General features: G+C 42.1%; 1 protein-coding gene and 1 long non-coding RNA gene across 5 annotated transcripts in view; one reads left to right on the top strand and one right to left on the bottom strand.

Moving 5' to 3' along the window:
- Nucleotides 1-4,544: 4,544 nt before the first annotated feature.
- LOC147246166 (uncharacterized) lies at nt 4,545-8,419 on the bottom strand. 2 transcript variants are annotated; one of them, XR_015109843.1, is made up of 4 exons: nt 8,205-8,419; nt 7,945-8,094; nt 5,090-5,169; nt 4,545-5,009 (listed from the first exon to the last, which is right to left on the bottom strand). It is a non-coding gene; the product is annotated as an uncharacterized LOC147246166 (long non-coding RNA). The 2 variants fall into 2 exon arrangements; XR_015109844.1 differs by having other exon boundaries at nt 7,945-8,058.
- Nucleotides 8,420-8,734: 315 nt separating this feature from the next.
- The window catches only part of drc2 (dynein regulatory complex subunit 2), a 26,251-nt gene continuing 13,690 nt past the window's right edge, over nt 8,735-21,295 (top strand). For 2 of the 3 annotated variants that reach the window (XM_086183156.1, XM_086183158.1), the window contains exons 1-6: nt 8,904-9,101; nt 14,528-14,686; nt 15,477-15,644; nt 16,615-16,784; nt 20,735-20,885; nt 20,962-21,135. In XM_086183156.1, the coding sequence (XP_086039282.1) occupies nt 14,558-14,686; nt 15,477-15,644; nt 16,615-16,784; nt 20,735-20,885; nt 20,962-21,135 (792 nt within the window). In that variant the 5' untranslated portion in view covers nt 8,904-9,101; nt 14,528-14,557. The other variant, XM_086183157.1, reaches the window with a different exon arrangement.

Here is a 21,295-nt window from a genome sequence, read left to right as displayed (position 1 = left end):
GAGTATTTAGGACATCCTGACAGGAGAGAGTTGCAGTAGTCCAGCTGAGAAGTGATAAATGCATGCACCAGTTTTTCAGCATCACTCTGGGAAAGGATATTCCTAATCTTAGCGATACTTCGCAGATGGAAGAAGGCGGTCCTAGTCACATGCTTTATGTGGGAGCTGAAGGAAAGGTCATGGTCAAAAATGACCCCAAGGTTCCTTGCAGTTGTACTCGAAGTTAGGATGATGCCATCTAGAGTAGAGATCCGATTCAAGAGTATGTCCCTGTGGTGTTTAGGTCCAAAAATGATTACCTCAGTTTTATCTGAATTGAGCATTAAGAAGTTAGAAGACATCCAGGATTTAATGTCTTTCAGGCAGTCTTGCAGATGAGTAAGCTGGCTTGTGTCGTCTGGCTCCATCGACAAGTAAAGTTGTGTGTCATCTGCATAACAGTGGAAGTTGATCGAGTGCTTCCGGATTATGTCACCTAATGGGAGCATGTAAAGAGTGAAGAGAATCGGTCCTAAAACTGAACCCTGTGGTACACCATATGTAACTCTGCTATACTCCGAATGGTCATTATTAACATTAACAAACTGAAACCTGTCAGATAAGTAGGACTTAAACCATTTTAGGGCAGTTCCTTTAATCCCAATGTCATGGTCTAGTCTCTGTAGCAGGATGCTGTGGTCGATGGTGTCAAATGCAGCACTGAGGTCCAAAAGGACAAGCACAGAGACAAGACCTCTGTCTGAAGCTATAAGAAGATCATTAGAGACTCTGACCAGTGCTGTTTCAGTGCTATGGTGTTCCCTGAATCCAGACTGGAAGGCTTCAAAGAGCTCGTTGCTGTGCAAATGTTCATGTAGCTGCTCCAGAGGCGAGTCAGACTCCGTTTCGTTCAACTGCCCGACGTGCTGTCTCTTTAAATGTTCGTGCATCACCGAGGTACTGCCATGACACGCAAGGTCTGCTTTGCAAACTTTCCAAGTAGTCTTTTTATTCGCAGTATCCAGGCTAAAATGTTCCCAAACTTTAGAAGTTTTGGTACGCGTACCTGATGTTGACGCCGCCATTTCTGTATGTTACCGCTCAGAGAAGAGACGCTATTGCGCATGCGCGACTTTCGGCAGAGATTACAAACAAGTGTGATGCCTCACTCTGTTGGAAAAACGCGTCTGGCGACAACAGTCGACAATGGAATTTATTGTCGACTATTTCTATTATCAATTTTTGTCGACAACGTCAACTAATCGTTGCAGCCCTACTTATTAAGTGTTTTTTTAAAAGTGCCTGTAACACAGCAGTAGGCCTAAAGGTGCAATAACGTCTGTTTAAAATATAACCAGCCTCCCAGAAACCGCCAGCCGCACCGTTGTATAAACCGCAGCGTTCAAAGCAGGGGGAAAAAGTAGCGGCTTATTGTCCAGAATTATATATAATTTTATTTTAATATTTCGAGATCACAACAATCTTACAATTTACAACAATAATTAAACAAATGAACAAACACAAAGAAAATACTTTGTTCAGATATAGCGCAGTTTAGGTGTCGCTGGGCTTTCCGCGCATGCCGGCTTCCTGCTGACACGTGGAGTGCTGTCAAACGTCTCTGAAGAAGGCGAATGCTGATCACCGAAATTGCACAAGGTCTGAAGAAAGAAGTTAAAAACTTTGACTAAAAAGAAGACATGAGACACGTTTTTGAGACAAATAACATACACGTCAATCGGACACTTATAATTTATTTTCCCAAGCCACGCAGAGCCGCAACATAAGAATGAAAGAGCCGCATGCGGCTCCGGAGCCGCGGGTTGCCGACCCCTGGTATAGAGGGAGAAGAGCAGGGGGGACAGGACACACCCCTGGGGGGCGCCAGTGCTGACAGTCTGGCTTGTTGAGGTGAAATCTCCCAGCCTCACCTGCTGACTCCTGTCTGTCAGGAAGCTGGTGATCCACTGAGTTCAGGGATGATCGTGTTGAATGCCGAGCTAAAGTCCACAAACAGGATCCTTGCGTAGCTCCCTGGGCTGTCAAGATGCAGAATGTAGTGCAGTCCCAGATTGACAGCATCATCCACTGACCTGTTTGCCTGGTAGGCAAACTACAGGGGGTCCAGCAGGGGTCCTGTTACAGTCCTTAGATGGCTCAACACCAGTCTTTCAAAGGGTTTCACGACCACAGACATCAGGCCACCGGTCTGTAGTCATTCAGTCCAGTGATGGAAGGGTTCTTTGGGACCAGGATGATGGTGGAGTGTTTGAAGATAGCGGGGACTTCACACTTCTCCAGGGAGCTGTTGAAGATCCTGGTGAAGACTGGAGCCAGCTGGTCAGCACAGGCTTTCAGACAGGATGGTGACACTCCGTCTGGGCCTGGTGCTTTCTTGATTTTCAGTTTCTGGAACAGCCACCTCAGCTCATCTTCACACACTCTGAGTGTGATGGGGGGGCAGGTTGGGGTGCAGCTGGAGGTGTGGCGGGGTCACTGCAGGACTGATGGTCTGGATGAGAGGTGGGCTGGAGTGGGTGAGAGGTGTGAAGTTGTTCCTCTCAAATCTGCAGTCAAAGGTGTTGAGGTTGTCTGCCAGGTCTCATAGCATATGAAAATAATAATTTCCAACAAACTGTGACAGGAATCTGAGGTCTTCTTGGGAGATGCTTGTGTCATCTGAGACTCTTTCAAAGAAGTCAGACTTGAGGACCTTAATGACATCTACAGGTGAGACTGACCTGCCTTTTCACTGAAAGCACAGCTTGTAACAACAGTCCTTTCACCTGAGTTTGTTGCCAGCACCGTTGCTCCAGGACCTCTGTTCCTTGGAACCTTGCACATCTCACTTTCACTTGACTTTAGAACATGGAGAGATATTATTGGATTGCAAGCAATTCCGACTTCACGTGTGAGGAATTGAACAAAGTTGCTGAAGCTTGGGAACTGAACTGGTTCAGCCAATCTGGAAGTCTAGTGACTATCTTTTGATTCTCATTACAGTCACTGAGTACTTCAAGACCTTTTATTTGAGACAAAGCTGTCTCACAGCGATGAGGAATGGATTGCCATATCTCTCGTCTAGGATGGTCCATGCTGCATGACAGGCTGACTGTGCCTAGCAAGAAGTAGCTGTCTATAGCTTTCTTGGCTGTGCCACTCACATACTTTCGCAGGTAATATAGTTCTTCTTTACCTGGTATGTTCTTCCTGTCAATGAGTGTCTGAAATGAAACCTTCCAATCATTAAATCTGAGTGGATCACCACAGAATGTTGTTGGTTCAGGTATAGCAAGGTGACTTGCACTGACGGATTCTGCAAACACACTCACAAGAGCTGCTGTGCTATCTTTTCTCTCTGGTGGTGTCATAGCTTGTGGTGGAGGTTTATGCTGAGACAGGTTTCTTTCACATTCAATTTCTTCCTCCTCCTTTAGGGAGACATGTTGATGGAGCAGTTGAACTATTTCATCATCTGAACATTCACTTTGTTCATACACTTTCTGCTGTGCCTTGGCAGCCTTTAAGTTCTTTACTATCTCCAATCGTTCCACCTCTCGTCGCTTGGCCTCTAGCACCCTTTGCCTCTCTGCATCTTCTGCCTCAAGCTGTTCAAATTACTTGATATGACGTTTTTTCTCTAACAGTACCTGCAATGCAGCTTCATTGGTGGCAACTTCAGCAGCAGCCTCCTGTCTGTAAATAGAGTACTGGCTTGAGTGTCTGGATGTGACCTTTGAGCTACTTCAAGAATGAACTGAGGACTTCGCGGACTTGGACTTGGTATGGTGAGAGATACTTGTTCTGATGCTGCAGACTTAAACACAGATTCTCTATCTCTCTCTTTCCTGTCTTGTTTTTCAATCCTTTGATCTTCATCCGTTTCCATGTTTAGATAACTTGTAGCAGTTTTAATTATTGTCCTTGTTACTTCTTCACAGGTGTATATTCTGCGACGTGTGTCGTGGTCTGGAATGCCAATGCGTCTCAACTCTTCATAAACCTCGTTCAGGTTATTTTCAGTATTGCTCACCGTAGTAATGTGTTCATACAGCAGGCTGTTTGAGCATTCTCCACTCAGCATTCCTTTAGTGTCCTTAATGACTGCCTTCCACTTGTTGTAGCTCTTGATGAAATGGTGCACAACCCTTTTGACTTGCTCCTTGTGCAATTCTTGGCCCTTTTTGTTAACTTGCGAGCTATTTGACTTCTTTGTGGCTTGGACGAAGAAACCTGGTTAGCACCTTCGATGCCTTCAGGTGCTTGTGGTTGTATGTCTGTTTCATGCTGCTGTATGCCTTCACCACCACCATTATTGTCACTCTCAGTGAAAGATTGTATGTCTGACATTTTACTTTGATTACGTCAGTTGGATTTAAATGTGATACAAGGCTACTTTCATCTTTGTAGTTACTTATAGAATGGCCAAATAACCTTAACATAGCTGAATCAACACAGTTTTAACATGTAGCAATGGTTATGCCCTTCTGTTCAATAGTTTGGCTTATTCACTCATACTCTTATTACCACCAGTGATAACTAAACAAAGGGGTGTTAACTCTAGCACAGGTAAGTTAGAAATGTAATAAACACTTGCAATGCACCTTTAAATTACTATGGTGTTGTTACCTTAATATTAATATTACTTGTTTGACACCATTTTTACATTGTCACTATCGATACACACAATCAAAGTATCAACGCGATTGTATCAATGATTGTCAACAGACTTTATATTTTAAGTAATAGAAGACAACAAATCAACCCAAATAAACACAAAAAAACACAAGTAAATAAATGTACACAAAATTCACACAATAAATACAAAATAAATCCTGTCCACGTCAATGTAAAAAACTAATAAACCAAACAAAATTCCTGGGGCTGCAACAAGCCCCGACACCAGCTCTGCAAAAGTCTGTAGCAAGTCCACATTTCCAGTCCGGCAAAACAGCAGTGGGTCCATGGGACGACCTGAATAATTAGGGGGGCCTCACCAGCCTGGTATTACAGTGCGCGGAAAACATATTCTAGGACGACAGCACGAGGAAATACAGTCAGCAAGAGCGGACAACAATATGAAAGTGAGGAGCAGACAATGCCGACTTACCACGTGGGACCGTCACATAACAGCCCCAAAAGGGCTCCTAGTGGGGCAACCCAGTCCCCCGGCACTGGCAGTCCGCCACACTGCAGCGAAACAAACATGTCACCAAAGCAAGATGAAGAGGTAGCAGCGCGCATTACTGTGCCTTACCTGTTCCTGCGTAAGATAGCATGTGCCATTATCGCTTACAAACCAAGTACGCTTCCAACGGCAGCACACCCCAAGGCATACCAGCTCTGCCACGCCAGCCCCAGAAGAGAAAGAGAGAGTGCGCGAGGTGGAACCAGACCCCTATATAGAGGTGCACTCCCCGCCCATAGGTACGCAAACAAAAGACAGCGCCCCACTGTGAAGAGGAGTGAACCATACACAGGTCGCATATAATTATAGGGTATATTTAGGGTTTGAAGGCCTGTTCAGTGCTGGTTGCAGCTTTAATTATGAACCGGACTTTGCACTGCTGCCTTACTTTTCCTTTCCACCCAATAAACAACTATAACTGGACTGTTGCTGTACAATTACAATTGCACTAGCACCATTGCACTTTGGGATACTATTATTTGTATATTCATATTGCAGTTATTTTTCGTGTGTGTTTTTTAAGTGGGTATTTGTATGCTATCAGGTGTTTGTATGCCAGTGGTGAAGCTCCAAACTTAATTTAGTAGTTTCATGTCCATGTGAGCAATAATAAAGATCTATTGTAATTTAAATTCTAATTATGCATTATTTGACACTGCAAAAGCTGGGGAGAAAGTTGTTCCTATGTTGACAAGTTATTGTGTTAAGGATGGTCTGCTTGTGCGTAAATGAACAAAATTACATGATGCTACAACTGATGACTGCAGTTTGTCAGATTGTAATTTCTTGTCTTTTCTGGATTGACATTTAAAAACCTGCATATGTTAATAATCTTCTTGCTGGTCATTTGGGTATGAAAAAGACCTATGATCATGTTTTGTGTCATGTCTTTTGGCTGGTGTGTAAAGGAGACATCGCTCATTACCTCTTGTGATGTTTGTCAAGTACCTGGAAAAACAAACCAGATCATTCCCCTGCCCTGCTGTATCCTGTTCCCATTGTCTGTGAACCATTTGAGTGTTTTCTTGTTAACTGTGTTGGTCTGCCTTCTGATATGATGGCTGGCAAAAAGTTTTTTTGCACAAACAGACCAGTGTCGTGTTCTGAGGCATCCAGCTTTTTCACTGCATACCACCCTGAGAGTCAGGGGGGAATGGAGCAGTTTTGCAAGATGTTATATTCTATGTAGAGCACCTATTTTCTGGAGTTTGAAATGGACTCAGACAAGGGGGTTCACATGTATTTGTCTGCCAGATGGAAGGTTGTTCAGAAGGCTCCATATTTTAGTCCATCAGAGTTGTTTTTTAGTCTTACTGTGTCTGGTCCTTTTGAGCCTTCTTAAGAGAGGCAGCTTTTTCAAATCCTCTCCTCTCCTCTCCTGTCCTCTCAAAAGGTGTTGTCTTAAGTGACTTAACTGAATTATCTTATCTCTTTCTCTCCAATTTGTGTCTGTCTGATTATTATTATTATTTCCAACTCCCACGAATCAGCCTGTCAATCAGTAAACTTTATGACCGATGGCTGTGACGTCAGCCCCATGGCAGGAAGATGGTGGTATGTGAATCCAACTGCATTGAGCTCTGGGCACAGAAAAGGTGCGCCCCAACATGCTCCTATCTCTTGTATTGAAGACAAGCTACTGTGCATGTACAACTTTAAATGAGAGTCTATAGCCAAAGATTTTTGCGCCCCATGGCGAAAACACGTCACCAATCAGAAAACACAGATGAATGAAACATTCATCATCATTAACTATATCAGAATTATCTTACTCATCTAAATATAAACATACATCCCACTCCGACTATTATTTCGACTATTATTTCATTATTTGATTTGGGGCTTGAGCCTAACCCAGCAACTTTCAGGCGAGAGGCAGGGTACACACTGGGTAGGTCGGCAGTCCATTGCAGGGCCAATACATGTACACAGATAACCATTCACACTCACAGCCACACCTACGGTCAATGTAGAGCATCAAATTAGCCAAGTCCCCTCTTGCATGTGTTTGGACTGTGGGAGGAAGCTGGAGTATCCAGATAGAACCCACGCAGGCACAGGGATAACATGCAAACTCCACACAGAAAGATTCCGTGTCCGAGCTTGGGCTCGAACCCAGAACCTTCTTGCTGTGAGGTGACAGTGCTAACCACTACACCACTGTGTCGCCTAACTTCTTTGTTTTTGTTTATAATGTTTTCTTTAAAAAAAACAAACTTTCCACCTCTTGGGGGGCAACAGTGCTAACCACTGCACCACTGTGCCCCCCCATATTAGAACATACAAAGATAAACTTCTAACGTCAATCAGTTCATTTCAGGTTTTTCCACAACACCATATTGTGATTTTTGTTTTTATACATGATGAGATCAATTTTCTACACTCTGTGGAGTGATTACAATCGAACAAGTGACATTGTCTATTAACATTGAACAGAATAAACGTTTGATTATCTACTCTTGGTGCATATAATACATACCAGGAAGGTACTGGTGTCCCAGTCAAATTATGTCTCAGACATACAGAGAATCGAAAAATTGTTTCTGACTAACAATGCAGAGTTAAAAAACAGAACAAAAGAAGAGACCCACTAGCAACACAATAAAATGAATATAATAAATATAAAGTGAATGTAAAATATGCTTTTAATTACATCATAGGTCTCTGCACTCACACCTGACACTCTCCTAAAAGGGTGCAAAAGGTCTGTAGTAATTTTTATTCAATAGCATGAGTCTCAAAGCCACAACACATAAGGTTAATCATCTGGCTTTTACCTGTTTGGAGAGTTGTGCTGGTGACTGGCTATCTTCTTCGGTTCACCTCTGCTTTTGCTGCAGCCAAAGATGTGATGAGTTGACTCTCAGTTTGTTGGCCTCTTGGTCGTTCCACTGCTGGGGCAGAATAGGGCATGACTATCTCCACCGCTGGCTCACAAAAAGTCCACATCATGCATCAAATTAATGATGTGCGCACAAAGTTTGCTTCCAGTTTAAGCTTGTCACCCGCAACAGCTCTTTTAATTGTGTACACATACCTCCATGGAAAAATGAGGATGAAATCAAGAAAAATTCTCTCTCCCAAGGTAACATACTGTCGCGTCTGCCGGGACGTGTCGGAAGGACGAGTGAAGCGTGAACCAGTTTAAATGTTTATTCCTTTTACAGGATGGATTACTGTTGGCCGTAACCACGCCTAGACAACAAACCCTTGCTGTGCTAACCGTGCTGCCACTCATCATGTGTTATCCATTCAGCGTGCTCAACCACAACAACATGCACGCGCACATTCACGAGTCTCATACACTTTTAACCCGCCCCTACCTGCTCTACACTCACAGGCCCGGCATTTCACAGAACATCTCAACATGTACAACATTATACAGGAACGTTTGTGCAGGAAACGCTACAATACGTTATGACTGTGATCCAGTTTTAAGCTGCAGGGTACTGGTCGATACACCTTTAATGGGGATGTGCGCATGCAAGCCTACGGGAAGTCACCCCATGACACCATTTTGTGCGTTCAGACAGCTTTATAAATGAGACTCCAAGCGATTTGAAAACATGTCAGTGGGATACATAATTGCACACTTCTGCGCTGTTATTGACTGAAGGGTCACGTCACCACATTTGATAAATAGAGGGAGGTTATCATGCTGTAAAATTACTCTCTGAATTACACCGTTTTGAAATAAACCGAGTTAAATCATAAAATACAGGTAGACGAATCGGACTCGACAAAAATGGACGGGGTGATATTCTACCAACTATTGAGAGGGACTTTATTTGTCTCATCTTAATATTTTTGTGTTCTTTTAAACTTGATTCGGTCCAACAAAGGGCTCTTCGATGAAGTCGTTGCCATGGGGACGGGACGTAAACACTGACCAGCAGACAGAACTCCGACAATATTTCCAGCTGTTCGCTCGCAGGTGAGGAGGAACATTTTATTCACTTTAATTCTAGGAGCGTCACAGAGTTTAATGGCAGTGAACGTTGTGGAGACTGAGGCGATGAACGGTAACTTCTGCTAGCTTAGTTAGAATTTAGCTCTATGAGCTGAATTTGTTCTTCACAACCACTAAAAAACTGTACTGAAATAATCGTATCCAGACGTATAAAGTGAGCTGTTTATGGATAACTTATAATAACTGTCAATATTATTGGCCATTGCAAATAAATATGACACGATAAGTTAGTCCATTTTGACACAAAATTTGTGATACATTGAATTTTGTATAAATCTGTTTTACTGACATTTATCCTTCATCCCATTGCCTTTTATAAAGAAAATAATTCATCCTTATAGTTCAATAATATCTGTATGTCCATTTTTCATTTCATCAATTTGGTGGACTAATTTTATACAATATTTATCAATTTTATGTCTCAGTCATTAAAAAAGCATCAGTTTTTCACATTTGGTCCGTCACCACTGCTAATCCATATCAGCACTATTTTTCTTTAGGCAGTAAAACTAGAAGGATTCTTTGATGTGGTGATGTTTATGTTTATACTCCTCATCATGGACACATCCACCAACACGTGTGGGCAATATTTGATTTTTAGGTCCATCAAGAAGAAAACAGATGTATGAAGTTAGACATTCAAGTAACATCAACTTGGATTCTTATGTAATTATATATATAGTCAGAATTTTACAATTCTGAATATATTTACCAAAAAAATTCTGTTTCTATTCTTTATCATTTATCATTTAAACCTTTCCTTTATCTGGAATATATTTAAGGCTAGACCTTTCTCAATTTAGCTGACTTAATCAGCCAAAAAATAATCTCAACTAAGGTGCCTTAGACAAAAAAAATAAAATAGAAATGAACAAAGCAAACAAGACTAAGTGACATCTTGTATGCATGGCTTGCTGCATGATCAGAGAGACAAATTGTTGCAAAAATAATTTTGTACTTGGGTTCATAGTGTATTCCTGGCCATTCATCTGTTATATGATGTGGTTCAGCAACATCAGTCTTTGGAGAGTACTGAAGCACCAAAATGCATGATATGGTTAAGCTATAAATGTTTTCAGTGCAATTTTAAGAACAAAACTGTTAGGTTATAAGAATGTTTCCCCTGGATGCTGAAAAATGCGAAACATACCACTGGGTGCCAAATGATCAGTTTATCTTTATTTGATAAAGTACAATCCTTTCTGTCTTCAGTGCACTAAAGGTTTCAAAAGTGGTATTTCAACTTATTGAACCCACTAGATCAAAAAAATGCAGAAAAAGCAAAACAGTGTCCCACACTGTGGTTCCAATTTAGTGCAAGAAAAAAGGTAAATCAAAAGCTTTCCTCTTCTCAGGTACTGTATCACCCTGGTGCATTTCGAAGACTACGCTCTAGATGCTGCACAGATGCAGGGTTCTATTGGTCCAAATCTGCTTTTTTCACCCTTATGTGACCCAGATCTGGTTGTTTAATGACAGCACAAGTCACACAGAAACAGAAATATTCATATCGGAATTTTGCCGCTTTCATATGTGGTTCTAAATGAGATACAGTTCTGAACAGTCATCTGACCCATACTGGAATTCAGTGCAACCTTTATGTCACTCTAGGTTGACATTCATCTTAATTTTGTGTAACAAACAAAAACAATCATGGCAGACAGTGACGGGGTAGTCAGTGGAGGGACAGTGAATTTACATGACATGAGATACATTCTCCTTCTCTTTATTCCTCTCCCAGCCTTCATTAGCTTCACCATTTGCCAGCTTCAACTGCATGAGAACTTAAAAATGTAATTGTATATGATCACATCTCTGGCCTCCATGTACCTGTTTTCTTTACGCACACAGCAGCATGTCATGCTCATCTGTGCATGCCGTCATGTTAAAGGAGTTATAGGCATGCGCGCTTACCTGTTAGGAGGAGAGCAGTTGGTTCTGTGAATGTGTCCACACACCAGGCCAGTAAATAAATAACTAAAAACATAAACTTAGTAATAAGCCTCATTTATTTTTATAGTAAAACAACAGACATAACATGGTGTCAAAAGTGGCTGTTGGCAAACAATCGCAATTTGCCACAAGGGAGCTGTTACAAGAGCACGGTTGCTTGAGTGAAGATAGAAGCAGGATACTAGCTAGCTCAACTGATGGCTGGCAGTGATAGGGAAGAGAGAGAGGAATTGTATAGTTAAATAGTTCCTGAAGACAACCAGCAAATTATTAAACCTTCAGTCCCGGTACCTCAACCTGTCATGGATAAGCTACCTCATGCATGCAGTTGACTGGTAATCTTGCAAAGATTCAACATATATGTAGCGGCAAGTGGAGCTTGGGGTGATGATGAAAAACTGAAAGCATCAGTCTTTCTGTTTGTTACTGTAGAAGATGCTCTGCATACATATGTATAGAGAGAGAGAGAGAGAGAGCGAGAGAGAGAGAGAGAGAGAGAGAGAAGTTTCAGCTCGATCAGGATACCCTAACGAAGCCAAGTTTTAGGAGTATTTTCTGCCATGTCAGAATGTAATGTTTGAGAGGTGTAAGTTTTTTTTTACCCACGAACAGAAACAAGGAGTACCTTTCGATCAATACTTAGCAGAGCTTCACATGTGAGTTTGGATATCTGGGACTCGCAAGTCAGACAGGATAGTTTGTGGAACAGTAGACTGCACTCAGAGACAGACTGCTGCTAGAAAAATGTGTGAGTATGCATAGAGCAGCAGAAACCACCTGTGCTAAGGCGAAGGAGCTACGCAGAGGTGAGATAGAAGTGCATATAGTCAAAAAAAGAGCAACAGAAAAGGACACCATTTAACAAATAAAATGAACCAAAAGAGAAAACCACAGAGTTCAAGTGTGGTAGCGGAGGCAGTCACAAGCCCAAGTCATGTCCAGCATATGGCAAGTCCTATGACAACTGAGGAAATAGCAATCACTTCTCAAAATACTGCAAAGCGGCTTCAAAGAATAAATTCCATGCAGTTGAACAGGCGGAGGACAAAGAGCTCATAGTGGACAGTGTGCAGATTTGCAGTGTTGAAAAAGCTGAATGGACACTTAGCATAAAGAGCAAGATGTATCCTGTAAAAATGAAAGTGAAAGGATACACTGGAGAAAGTGTATCAGTCAAAGGGAGCTGTATAGCAAACTTCATGAGCAAAGGATGGCAGATAAAGGCACAGCTACTGACCATGGATAGAAATGTACAACCAATCCTAGGACTCAGTGCATGTGAGAGGCTCAATCTGGTCAAGAGAGTGTTTCTAGTGACACCAGAGACAGCAAACAATCATGAGTCGCTCGTGGAGGAGTACAAGGACCGTTTTGAAGTACTTGGATGTTTACCTTGAAAACACAGAAAATCCATCCATCAATCCATCCATTTTCTACCACTTATCCTGTTAGGGTTGCAGGGGGAGCTGGAGCCTATCCCAGCTTCCTTCGGGTGAGAGGCGGGGTACACCCTGGACGGGTCGCCAGTCCATCACAGGATTAACACATATAGACAACCATTCACACTCAAAGCCACGTCTATGGTCAATTTAGAGTATCCAATTAGCCTGGTCACTTCTTGCATGTGTTTGGACTGCGGGAGGAGGCTGGAGTATCCAGATAGAACCCACGCAGGCACAGGGATAACATTAAAAGCTCCACACAGAACGAGCCCGTGCCCAAGCCGGGGCTCGAACCCGGAACCTTCTTGCTGTGAGGCGACAGTTCTAACCACTGCATCACTGTGCCGCCCAACACAGAAAATGTGGATGAAAGCATGTCCCCAGTTTTGCACCCCTGCAAGAAGGTACTATTCACACTGAGGGAAAAACTTAAGGTGGAACTGGCACGCATGGATGGAGGTCATAAAGAAATTGATGAGCCTACAAAACGGGTCAGTTCAATGGTCATAGTGCAAAAGAAGACAGGTGTTTTGAGAATTTGCCTAGATCTAAGGGACCTCAATAAGGCAATCAAGAGAGAACGCTCTAAGTTACCAACCAGAGAAGAAACAGTTTGCTGGTGCCAAGTGGTTCGTAAACTGGATGCTTTGTCAGGTTTCTGGCAACTAAAGCTAGAAGAGCAGAGTTTGAAGCTTTGTACCTTCAACACACCTGTGAGCAGGTACCGCTTACTTCGTCTGTCGTATGGCACCTTGTCGGCACCTGAGGTCTACCACAAGACCATACACTTCTCAACCACTTGAGAAGAACACGACACAAGACTGAGACAAGTGTTAGACAAGAGAGGTCAACCTATACCTGAATGAGGGCAAATGTGAGTTTGAAGTGAAAACATTTACCTTAGCTGGTCCCATGAGCAGGAAAAATGTTTTCTGAAATTGAAGGTGACTCTCCCACAAGAGCCTGTGCTGAAGTTCTACGATCCAGAGAAGAGTACCAGGATCTCCACAAATGCATTGCAGTGTGGCTTGGGAGCAGTGCTACTGCAACAACGTGATGAGCAGTGGCTACTGGTCGCCTACGCATCCAGAGCCTTGACGAGTGCGGAGTCCAGGTATGCGCAAATTGAAAAAGAGCTTCTAGCAAGTTCATATGCATGTGAAAGATTTCACCAATATGCTTATGGCCAAGCTTTTGAAGTGGAAATGGACCATAAACCATCATGTCCAAGCCACTGCATGACTGTGCAGTATGGATACAGTGCATGTTGATAGATGCAAAAGTATGACGTATAGATGATATACACACCTGGAAAGTACACGTTCACCGCCAACACTCTGTCCGGGGCGGTCGAAAAGAAGGAAAGTGCAGACAGTGAGAAAAATGCAGAGATACAGGCATACATTGACATGATCATGACATTGCTCCCAGTGTCCGCAGACAGAACCGAACAAATCAGGAGAGAAACCAATGCAGATGTAACTGCGAAAGAGCTTAAGGAGACAATACAAAAAGGATGACCACAAAACAAAGCAAACTGTCCAAGGACAATACTGGACTACTGGAATCAAAGAGCGGAGCTAACAGTGGTGGATGACATAGTGATGAAGGGGAGCAAGTTTGTCATACCATCCTCTCTACACAAAGAAATCCTCCAAAAGATACATGAAGGCCACTTCGGAGAAGTCAAGTGCAAACCCAGGGCAAGAGAGGTGATGTACTGACCAAGAATCAATCTCGACATAAGCCAGACAATAGCATCTTGCGAAGTGAAGTAAATAAAAAACACATAAAGTTAGTAATACGCCTTGTTTGTTTTATAATAAAACAACAGCAATAACAAGGGCCAGGAGTCAAATTGTAAAAAGATGATGGTAAACAGTTACATTAAAAAAATGGACCTAAAAAAAAATCTGAGTTACACACTTGCAATGTGAGTGGATGTAGTCATTTTGCTAAGTAAGCAGGTCTTCATCCTGACATGAATTTTTACAGTTTCAAAAGCAGTGAGTGAGGAGGACAAAGATGCCGAAGAAGACAAAGAAGATTGGAGGGAAGACTGACGAGGAGAAACTGCTGCAGTTGCATCAGCGAGTCCAGGCAGATGGAGAGACAAACAGGAAGAGGGAGGAGCTCCTGACACTGTTCCTGAAGGTAAAGTTGGATCCTACTGACATGTTTGAATGGGGGACATATTGTATTTCTATGTCTTATTTATTAACTGCCCAATGTCCCTTTCCCAATTGCCATTAATAAAAAAGTAGGAATAAAAGAAATCATTCTAAATCTTGGTAATTAGGGGAATCACACATCACTTTTGATAATAATGAAACTTCTTCTCTTTTCCCCAACTTCTTTACACCTCAACTGACACTTAACAGAATGTGCAAGTGTTAAAGGAAATGCCATATATCATCCCCAAAGCCAGATAACCTTCATTGTGCTAAGTCATGAGTAGGGAGCCATGTGCCATGGAGGGCCATGTGTATGCAGGTTTTCCTTCTAACCAAACACTTCAACAGGAAATCACACTGATAAACACACCTCTGTGGCTGAAGGTGTGTTTATCAGTGAAATCACCTGTTAAAGTGTTTGGTTAGAAGGAAAACCTGCATACACATAGTTCTCAATGGCACATGGTTCCCCACCCCTGTGCTAAGGTAACAAGCAGTCAGCCTGTCTCTGTAGGCCTCAGCTGCTGACATCAGCAGAGAGGAGAGAAAGGTATCGATCTTCTTGTCTGACTTTGGGTATGATGGATAATAAGTGCATTTCCCTAAAAGTTTAACTTGAAATGTTTTTGCTTCAGCTGCAACTTTAGTAAAAGATCTCACAAGTAAAAAAAATGTTTTTTGTGTGTTTTAACAATTGTAATCAGGTGAGTTCTCCTGGAAGGTTGATCAGTTTCAGTTCTGTAGTTAAACTAACTTTTCTTTGGAATCAGGACAAGCTGCAGAAGGAGGAAAGGAACACTGCAGTGAACCTGTTGAAACTGAATGAAGGCTGGCGAGCAATTTTGCGTCAAACCCAATCTGCTGAGCTGCAGGACGACATTGACGTGTTCCATCAGACATTTGAGAGACAGCTGGATGGCCTGGACAGCATCATCAAGGTGAACACACCTTTCAGGTCATTATAATGGCCAGTAAAACATTTGTTCACCTGAAATTAGTATTTTACAAGTTAACATGTTATGCAATGTTTTTAATCAACCAAATAATCCCACTAAAGCAGGATTCTGTTGATAAATCTTCTGTTTCACTGTTGCTTGTTTTAGGTGACTCTGATTATTGGACCCATTCCATTGATTTTTTTCCATCATTCACAGCCTCAAAAATGGGAAAACAGGAGTCAGGTTTAAAAATACTGTAACTTTCCTTTAAATAGACAAAGAGTGTTTGTAATATACTTAATGCATATTTGTTTCAGCTCTTGGCCTAACATTACAATGGTCTGGTTGGCTTCAAAGGACACACAGGACAACTAGCTCTCCTTTTTCCTCTTTTGTTCCTAGTAGACTTAATTTTTGCGAGGTTACAGTCTATTAACGTTCAAGAGGTTATTAGGCAACATTCCAAGAAAAAAAACAATAAATTTTATCAGTTATCTGACAGATATCTGCCCTCTGTATTAATAAATCACATATTTCATTATGTTTTTTATGTAAAATGTTACAACAGTTAATTTTAAAACTCAGTTTAAATTTTAAAATTTAAAAGTTTAGTTTCTGGCACAACTTCACAACTTCCAAGGTGCATGGAGAATTAAAGTAAACTTGAAAAGGTTCGTCGTACAACTTTATTAGTTTCAGCTTTTGACCTCCAGATTTTACTATTTATTGGATATTTTATTTAATCAAAGTAGAACAATTATGCTTCATCAAAATAGAAAGTTACTCTCATTGCCTGCTTGCCTGCCAGCAGCAGTAAAGCCCTGCACTATAAATAGTGACAAATGCATATAGTTGGTTTTCATCCATTGTATTTATTTCCTACCGGTGCAAAATGGATTATTTGAACTTACTCTTAGCCTTAACTTTAGCCCTACAACTTTAGTATCAGTGTGTTACTTCTTGTTTCAAGAGTTTGGCAGGCGATCTGGGGGAGGCTGAGCATCAGTCAGCTCAGGTGTGGCGGCTTCACCTGCAGTGCATGGAGCGTTTGCGAGCTCTGCAGCACCAATGGCTGTCATTTCTGCAACAGCAGTGGGAAGGAGGCCTGCAGAAGATCAGCTTGTGTTTCATCTCGGAGAGGTGAGTCATGCTGCCACAGTGCTTCTGGCATTCACGTGTTCTGGAACATTTGATGTTGATTAGTGCACTTCTAGGTTTTAGAGCACTGAAGCAGAAGTGACATCATTGGCTGTAGAGTTGACTGGGAACAGCTCAGTTTTATCCGAATAAAGTTTGAGCAACTCCAAGACCTTTGGACAAGAGGTTAATTGTTTAGACACAAAAACCAGGAGGTTGGCAGCAAAAAGTGATTTATTATGCACCTGGTCTGAATGAATACCACAAATGGCTTGCCTTTTCCTCTAAAAATCACTGATTTATCCCTCAAATAGGAAGTATAAAAGCCACATTTCTCATTACAGATGTGCAAGAAATTAGGGCTGCTCAATTATGGTAAAAAAAAACATATCCATGATTCTCTTAACTGATGGTGAAATCACAATTATTAAACATGAATTATTGTTTATGTTATGACACCATATACTTGATATGCTCATCATATTTTTTTTTATTCTGAAACTTAATAAACACAGGAAAGCCTGCTTGCTCTCTAAGTATGTCAATGTAGCTCAACCATTGGCTGATAGCTCCCTCACTCTGCATTCAAATACACTAGAACTGTCACATTCTAGCTGCTATGCTGTTCGTGCATCCTCTGCTTGCTCTGTGATAAGATTGTAACTATTAAGTCAATTCCAGTTTCTGTTTTCTTATAAATTCAGAGTAGTTTCAAGACAGCTGTGTCAGCGATGCATTCCTGGCATCTTCTTAACAGGCACCCCTGTCCTTCTTCTCAACACCAGCCCAAACTTAAACTGTTTCTGTGCCTTAAAGAAAAATTGGAGTGCACTGATGGCTGAAACAGTGCCCCAAACTACAAAAACAAAGCAACATGCAACATCCAGTGGTATGAGATAATTATCATTTGTTTTGATTATCTTGTTTTCTGTAACTGTGGGAAGTTGAAATTATGTTGAAATTCAATAAATCACCCAGCCTTACGAGAAAGAAGATTAAGTGTACAGTATGTTTCCTACACAAAAACAAAATTTTGTGTGGCTCCCCACAACAATCTTGTTTTCACACGTTGCCCTCCGGGAAAAATAATTGCTCTGGCACGGGGTCTTTCTTTGTGGAATTTGCATGTTCTCCTTGTGCCTGCGTGGGTTCTCTCCAGGTACTCCTGCTTCCTTCCACAGTCCAAAGACATGCAATTGGGGACTAGGCTGATTGGATACTAAATTGACCGTAGGCGTGACTGTGAGTGTGAATGGTTGTTTGTCTATATATGTTGGCCCTGCGATGGGCTGGCAACCTGTACAGGGTCCAGCCTATGAATGGATATATGGACACTGAAATCTAACTGATCACAGATATACTACTTGCCTGCTAACGCATTTGCTTTTGACAGTTATCTGTTGTACATAGAACTGAATATAGCGACCATGGTGATCTTACTACCATCTACCCCTCCCCAAGTCCTCCCCTGACTCTGTTTCCTCCATGGAATATGTGTTGGTGGGATTGAGGAGTTCCTCAAAGTATTCCTTCCACTGTCCAGCTATCTCTCCATTGTCAACTTCAGCAGCCGCCCGTCCCCACTGTAGACAGTGTGAGCAAGTTGCTGCCTTCTACCCGAGGCAACGGACCGTTTGCCAGAACTTCTTTGGAGCCAATTGACAGTCATCCTCCATGGCCTCATTGAACTCCTCCCATGCCCAAGTTTTTGCCTTGGTGACTTCCACAGCCACACAGCCCTTGGCCTGCCGGTACCAGTCGGCTGCCTCTAGAGACCCACAGACTGTTTTATTCAACTCTTTAGTTTAATTTATGTCAAAATTGAAATTACATTTCATTTTAGTTCGTATTTTTGTTCTTGTTTTGAATCAAAAGGGCATTTTGTTTTGGAATATTATAGTATTATTGCATGTGGCCTGACCAACCTCAATAAATGGACCTTTGACTCATTGAAAAAAATTCTTAATGGCCCTTTAAGATTTGTATTTGAGAACCCCTGTTCTAGGGTTTATGTGACAGAAGCTTCGGGAGTTGTGTTGTTTTGGATAAACATAACACAAACACCACCCTTTTGAGCAAAGAGTATATTGAAAGTTTTTCTGTTTTGCCATGTCATGGGCAACCCTGTTATGGGAGATGTTTCAGCTAGTTACTTAGAGAGGTGAGAAAGAGCACCAACACTCAGTTTTATGTTTTAAAGGGAGCAAGCAACATCACTCTGGCGCAAAGGCCATTCCATACAACATTTTATCCCCGCAAGCCAGGTGGGTGTCAGGCACAATCAAACTGTTATCACTGATGGCTAATGTGGCATAGTCAGTGGATGTTACGTGGGGGTGGAGGAGGGAAGTAGACCCAAGGGCAGACAGAGTGGGACGGTGCACAAAAGAGGTTTATTGGAAACAAGGGAGGCTTGAGACAGGGGACACTGGAGGCTTGAGATGGGGAGGTTGGTGGCTTGAGACTTGAGACATGACACTGGAGACCGGTGACTCTGTGACAACAATTAGTTTAGTGTACACACCACGATGGCACATATGTGAAATACACAAAAATGGCCCAACCCCGAACAGGGGAAAACACAGAGGTTAAATACACAAGGGGAAACGAGACACAAGTGGTGCAATCACCCAGGTGAGACACATAAGGTAATCACATAAGGGAGGTCAGGAAGACAAGACTTGACTACAAAATAAAACAGGAAACACGAGACAGGGATCGTGACATTGGGACCAATATTAAATTGTCTAGCCATCACTTGGGGTGATACTTTGGTTTATGGTCTAGCTGCTACTTTGGATGTTCTAAATTTTGCTGCATGTACTTTTAAAATTGCAAACATTTGGACAAGGGTCACCTCTAGAATTGAAACAGTCATGAAATACCATTTATCACAACACATTAGGGGCTCAGTATCTTGCTCAAGAATACTTCAACGTGGTCACTTGAGAAAGTGAGGATCGAACCAGCAACCCTTCAGTTACTAGATGGCCACTCTTCCCCTGAGCCATGCCGCCTCTTGATAAACAACTTCAGATGGAAGTGTTTCTTACAGAATAGGTTACCTGTATAACAATGAAGCTTTGCACTGGTGGTTAAAATAGGAAAAACACAATGCACTCAACTTTAGCCTGGACAGGATAACCTGACCTCTGCCCACCACCTTCCCAAGATAAGTCACCGTCACTTGCCCAAAATGCTCAGCCCAGGACTCAGCACAGATAACAAGATCATCCATACAAGCCTCACAACAGACAAGACAGAAAATTCATCAAAGACTGATACGAGGCCAGCACATTATGCATGCCAAATGCCTTAACAGTGTACTGAAGAAAATCATGAGGTGTGACAAAAACAGAGATCTCCTAACTCAGTCAGTTTGACCTGCTAGTGTCACTTTCATAGGTCTAACTTTGCAATAAACCTGGCTCCTACATGATCCTAACAATACTCCATCCACAGGAGAGGATAACAATCAGGTTTTTTTTTTTGCTCTGTTCATCTTCCTAAAATCAGTACAAAATCAATCAGCCCCATGAGCTTTAACAGTGTTTAAACATGGAGAGTGCCATGCATTACAACTGGTCTCAGCAATATTGTTCTGTATCATGTACTCAACCTGATTCTTCAGGCAACAAACAACTCTTATCTGGAGTCATCCATTTTGGGTTCTGTTTAATGTGCTGTGCATCATAAACATTAATGTCATGTTTTATCAAGTGTGTTTATGTAGGGACATCAGTGAACAGAGCTTTATGAGACTCGATCAACAACCAAATCTGAGTGCTGGGGTTTAGACAGATGACAGATGGAACAAATAAACAGGGAGATCTTACAAGATCTAAGAATTACACAGATTACCCTGTTTCAAGGCCACAGACAAGAGAGAGACAGACAAGAACCATGCTTAAATCTGAGGACAATGACTCATCATATTCTTATCCATGTTTCAGGAAACACATGGTGATACACTCTGAGCTGCAGAAGGTTGATTTCTATGACTCCACCTTCACGCTTGAGCATCAGCACTCTGAAATGATGAGCAACATCCATAGGCTGTACAGGGACAGCATGGCAGGGCTTCAGAGCACCCATCAAGACAGAGTAAATCTGCAGCACCACACTCATCCCCAATGGCCCCTAAAATTCTCTGAGGCCTCATGTGTTCTGTCTCTGAAAGATGGCTGTGCTGGTGCGAGAGAATGTCAGCAAGTTGGCAGAGAAAAGCCACCAAAACCAGGAGGCTCTGCAGCTGTTCAGCTCCAAACCGCTGATGGTAAAGCGCTTGATGTCCAGAAACCAGCATCTGATTGACCTGACAGTTACTGAGATGAAGAATGTCCAGCAGCTGCAGGTTTGTTCCGATGTAATCATAAACTACCTTTGGGATTCCAAACATGAATCAACAAAGATTAGTTTTCAGCTCCACTGTAACAGACAATAATAGCTCTGCTACTAGGAACTATCCTAATCCTCTTAGATCATTATTTTTTTCACTTCATCAATAAAAATGG

Source organism: Aulostomus chinensis, chromosome 17 (genome assembly GCF_037954235.1).
Source record: "Aulostomus chinensis isolate RoL2024-O1b breed Wild chromosome 17, RoL_Achi_v1.0, whole genome shotgun sequence".
Classification (NCBI taxonomy): domain Eukaryota; kingdom Metazoa; phylum Chordata; class Actinopteri; order Syngnathiformes; family Aulostomidae; genus Aulostomus; species Aulostomus chinensis.
This window is presented reverse-complemented; position numbering and strand designations above follow the sequence as displayed.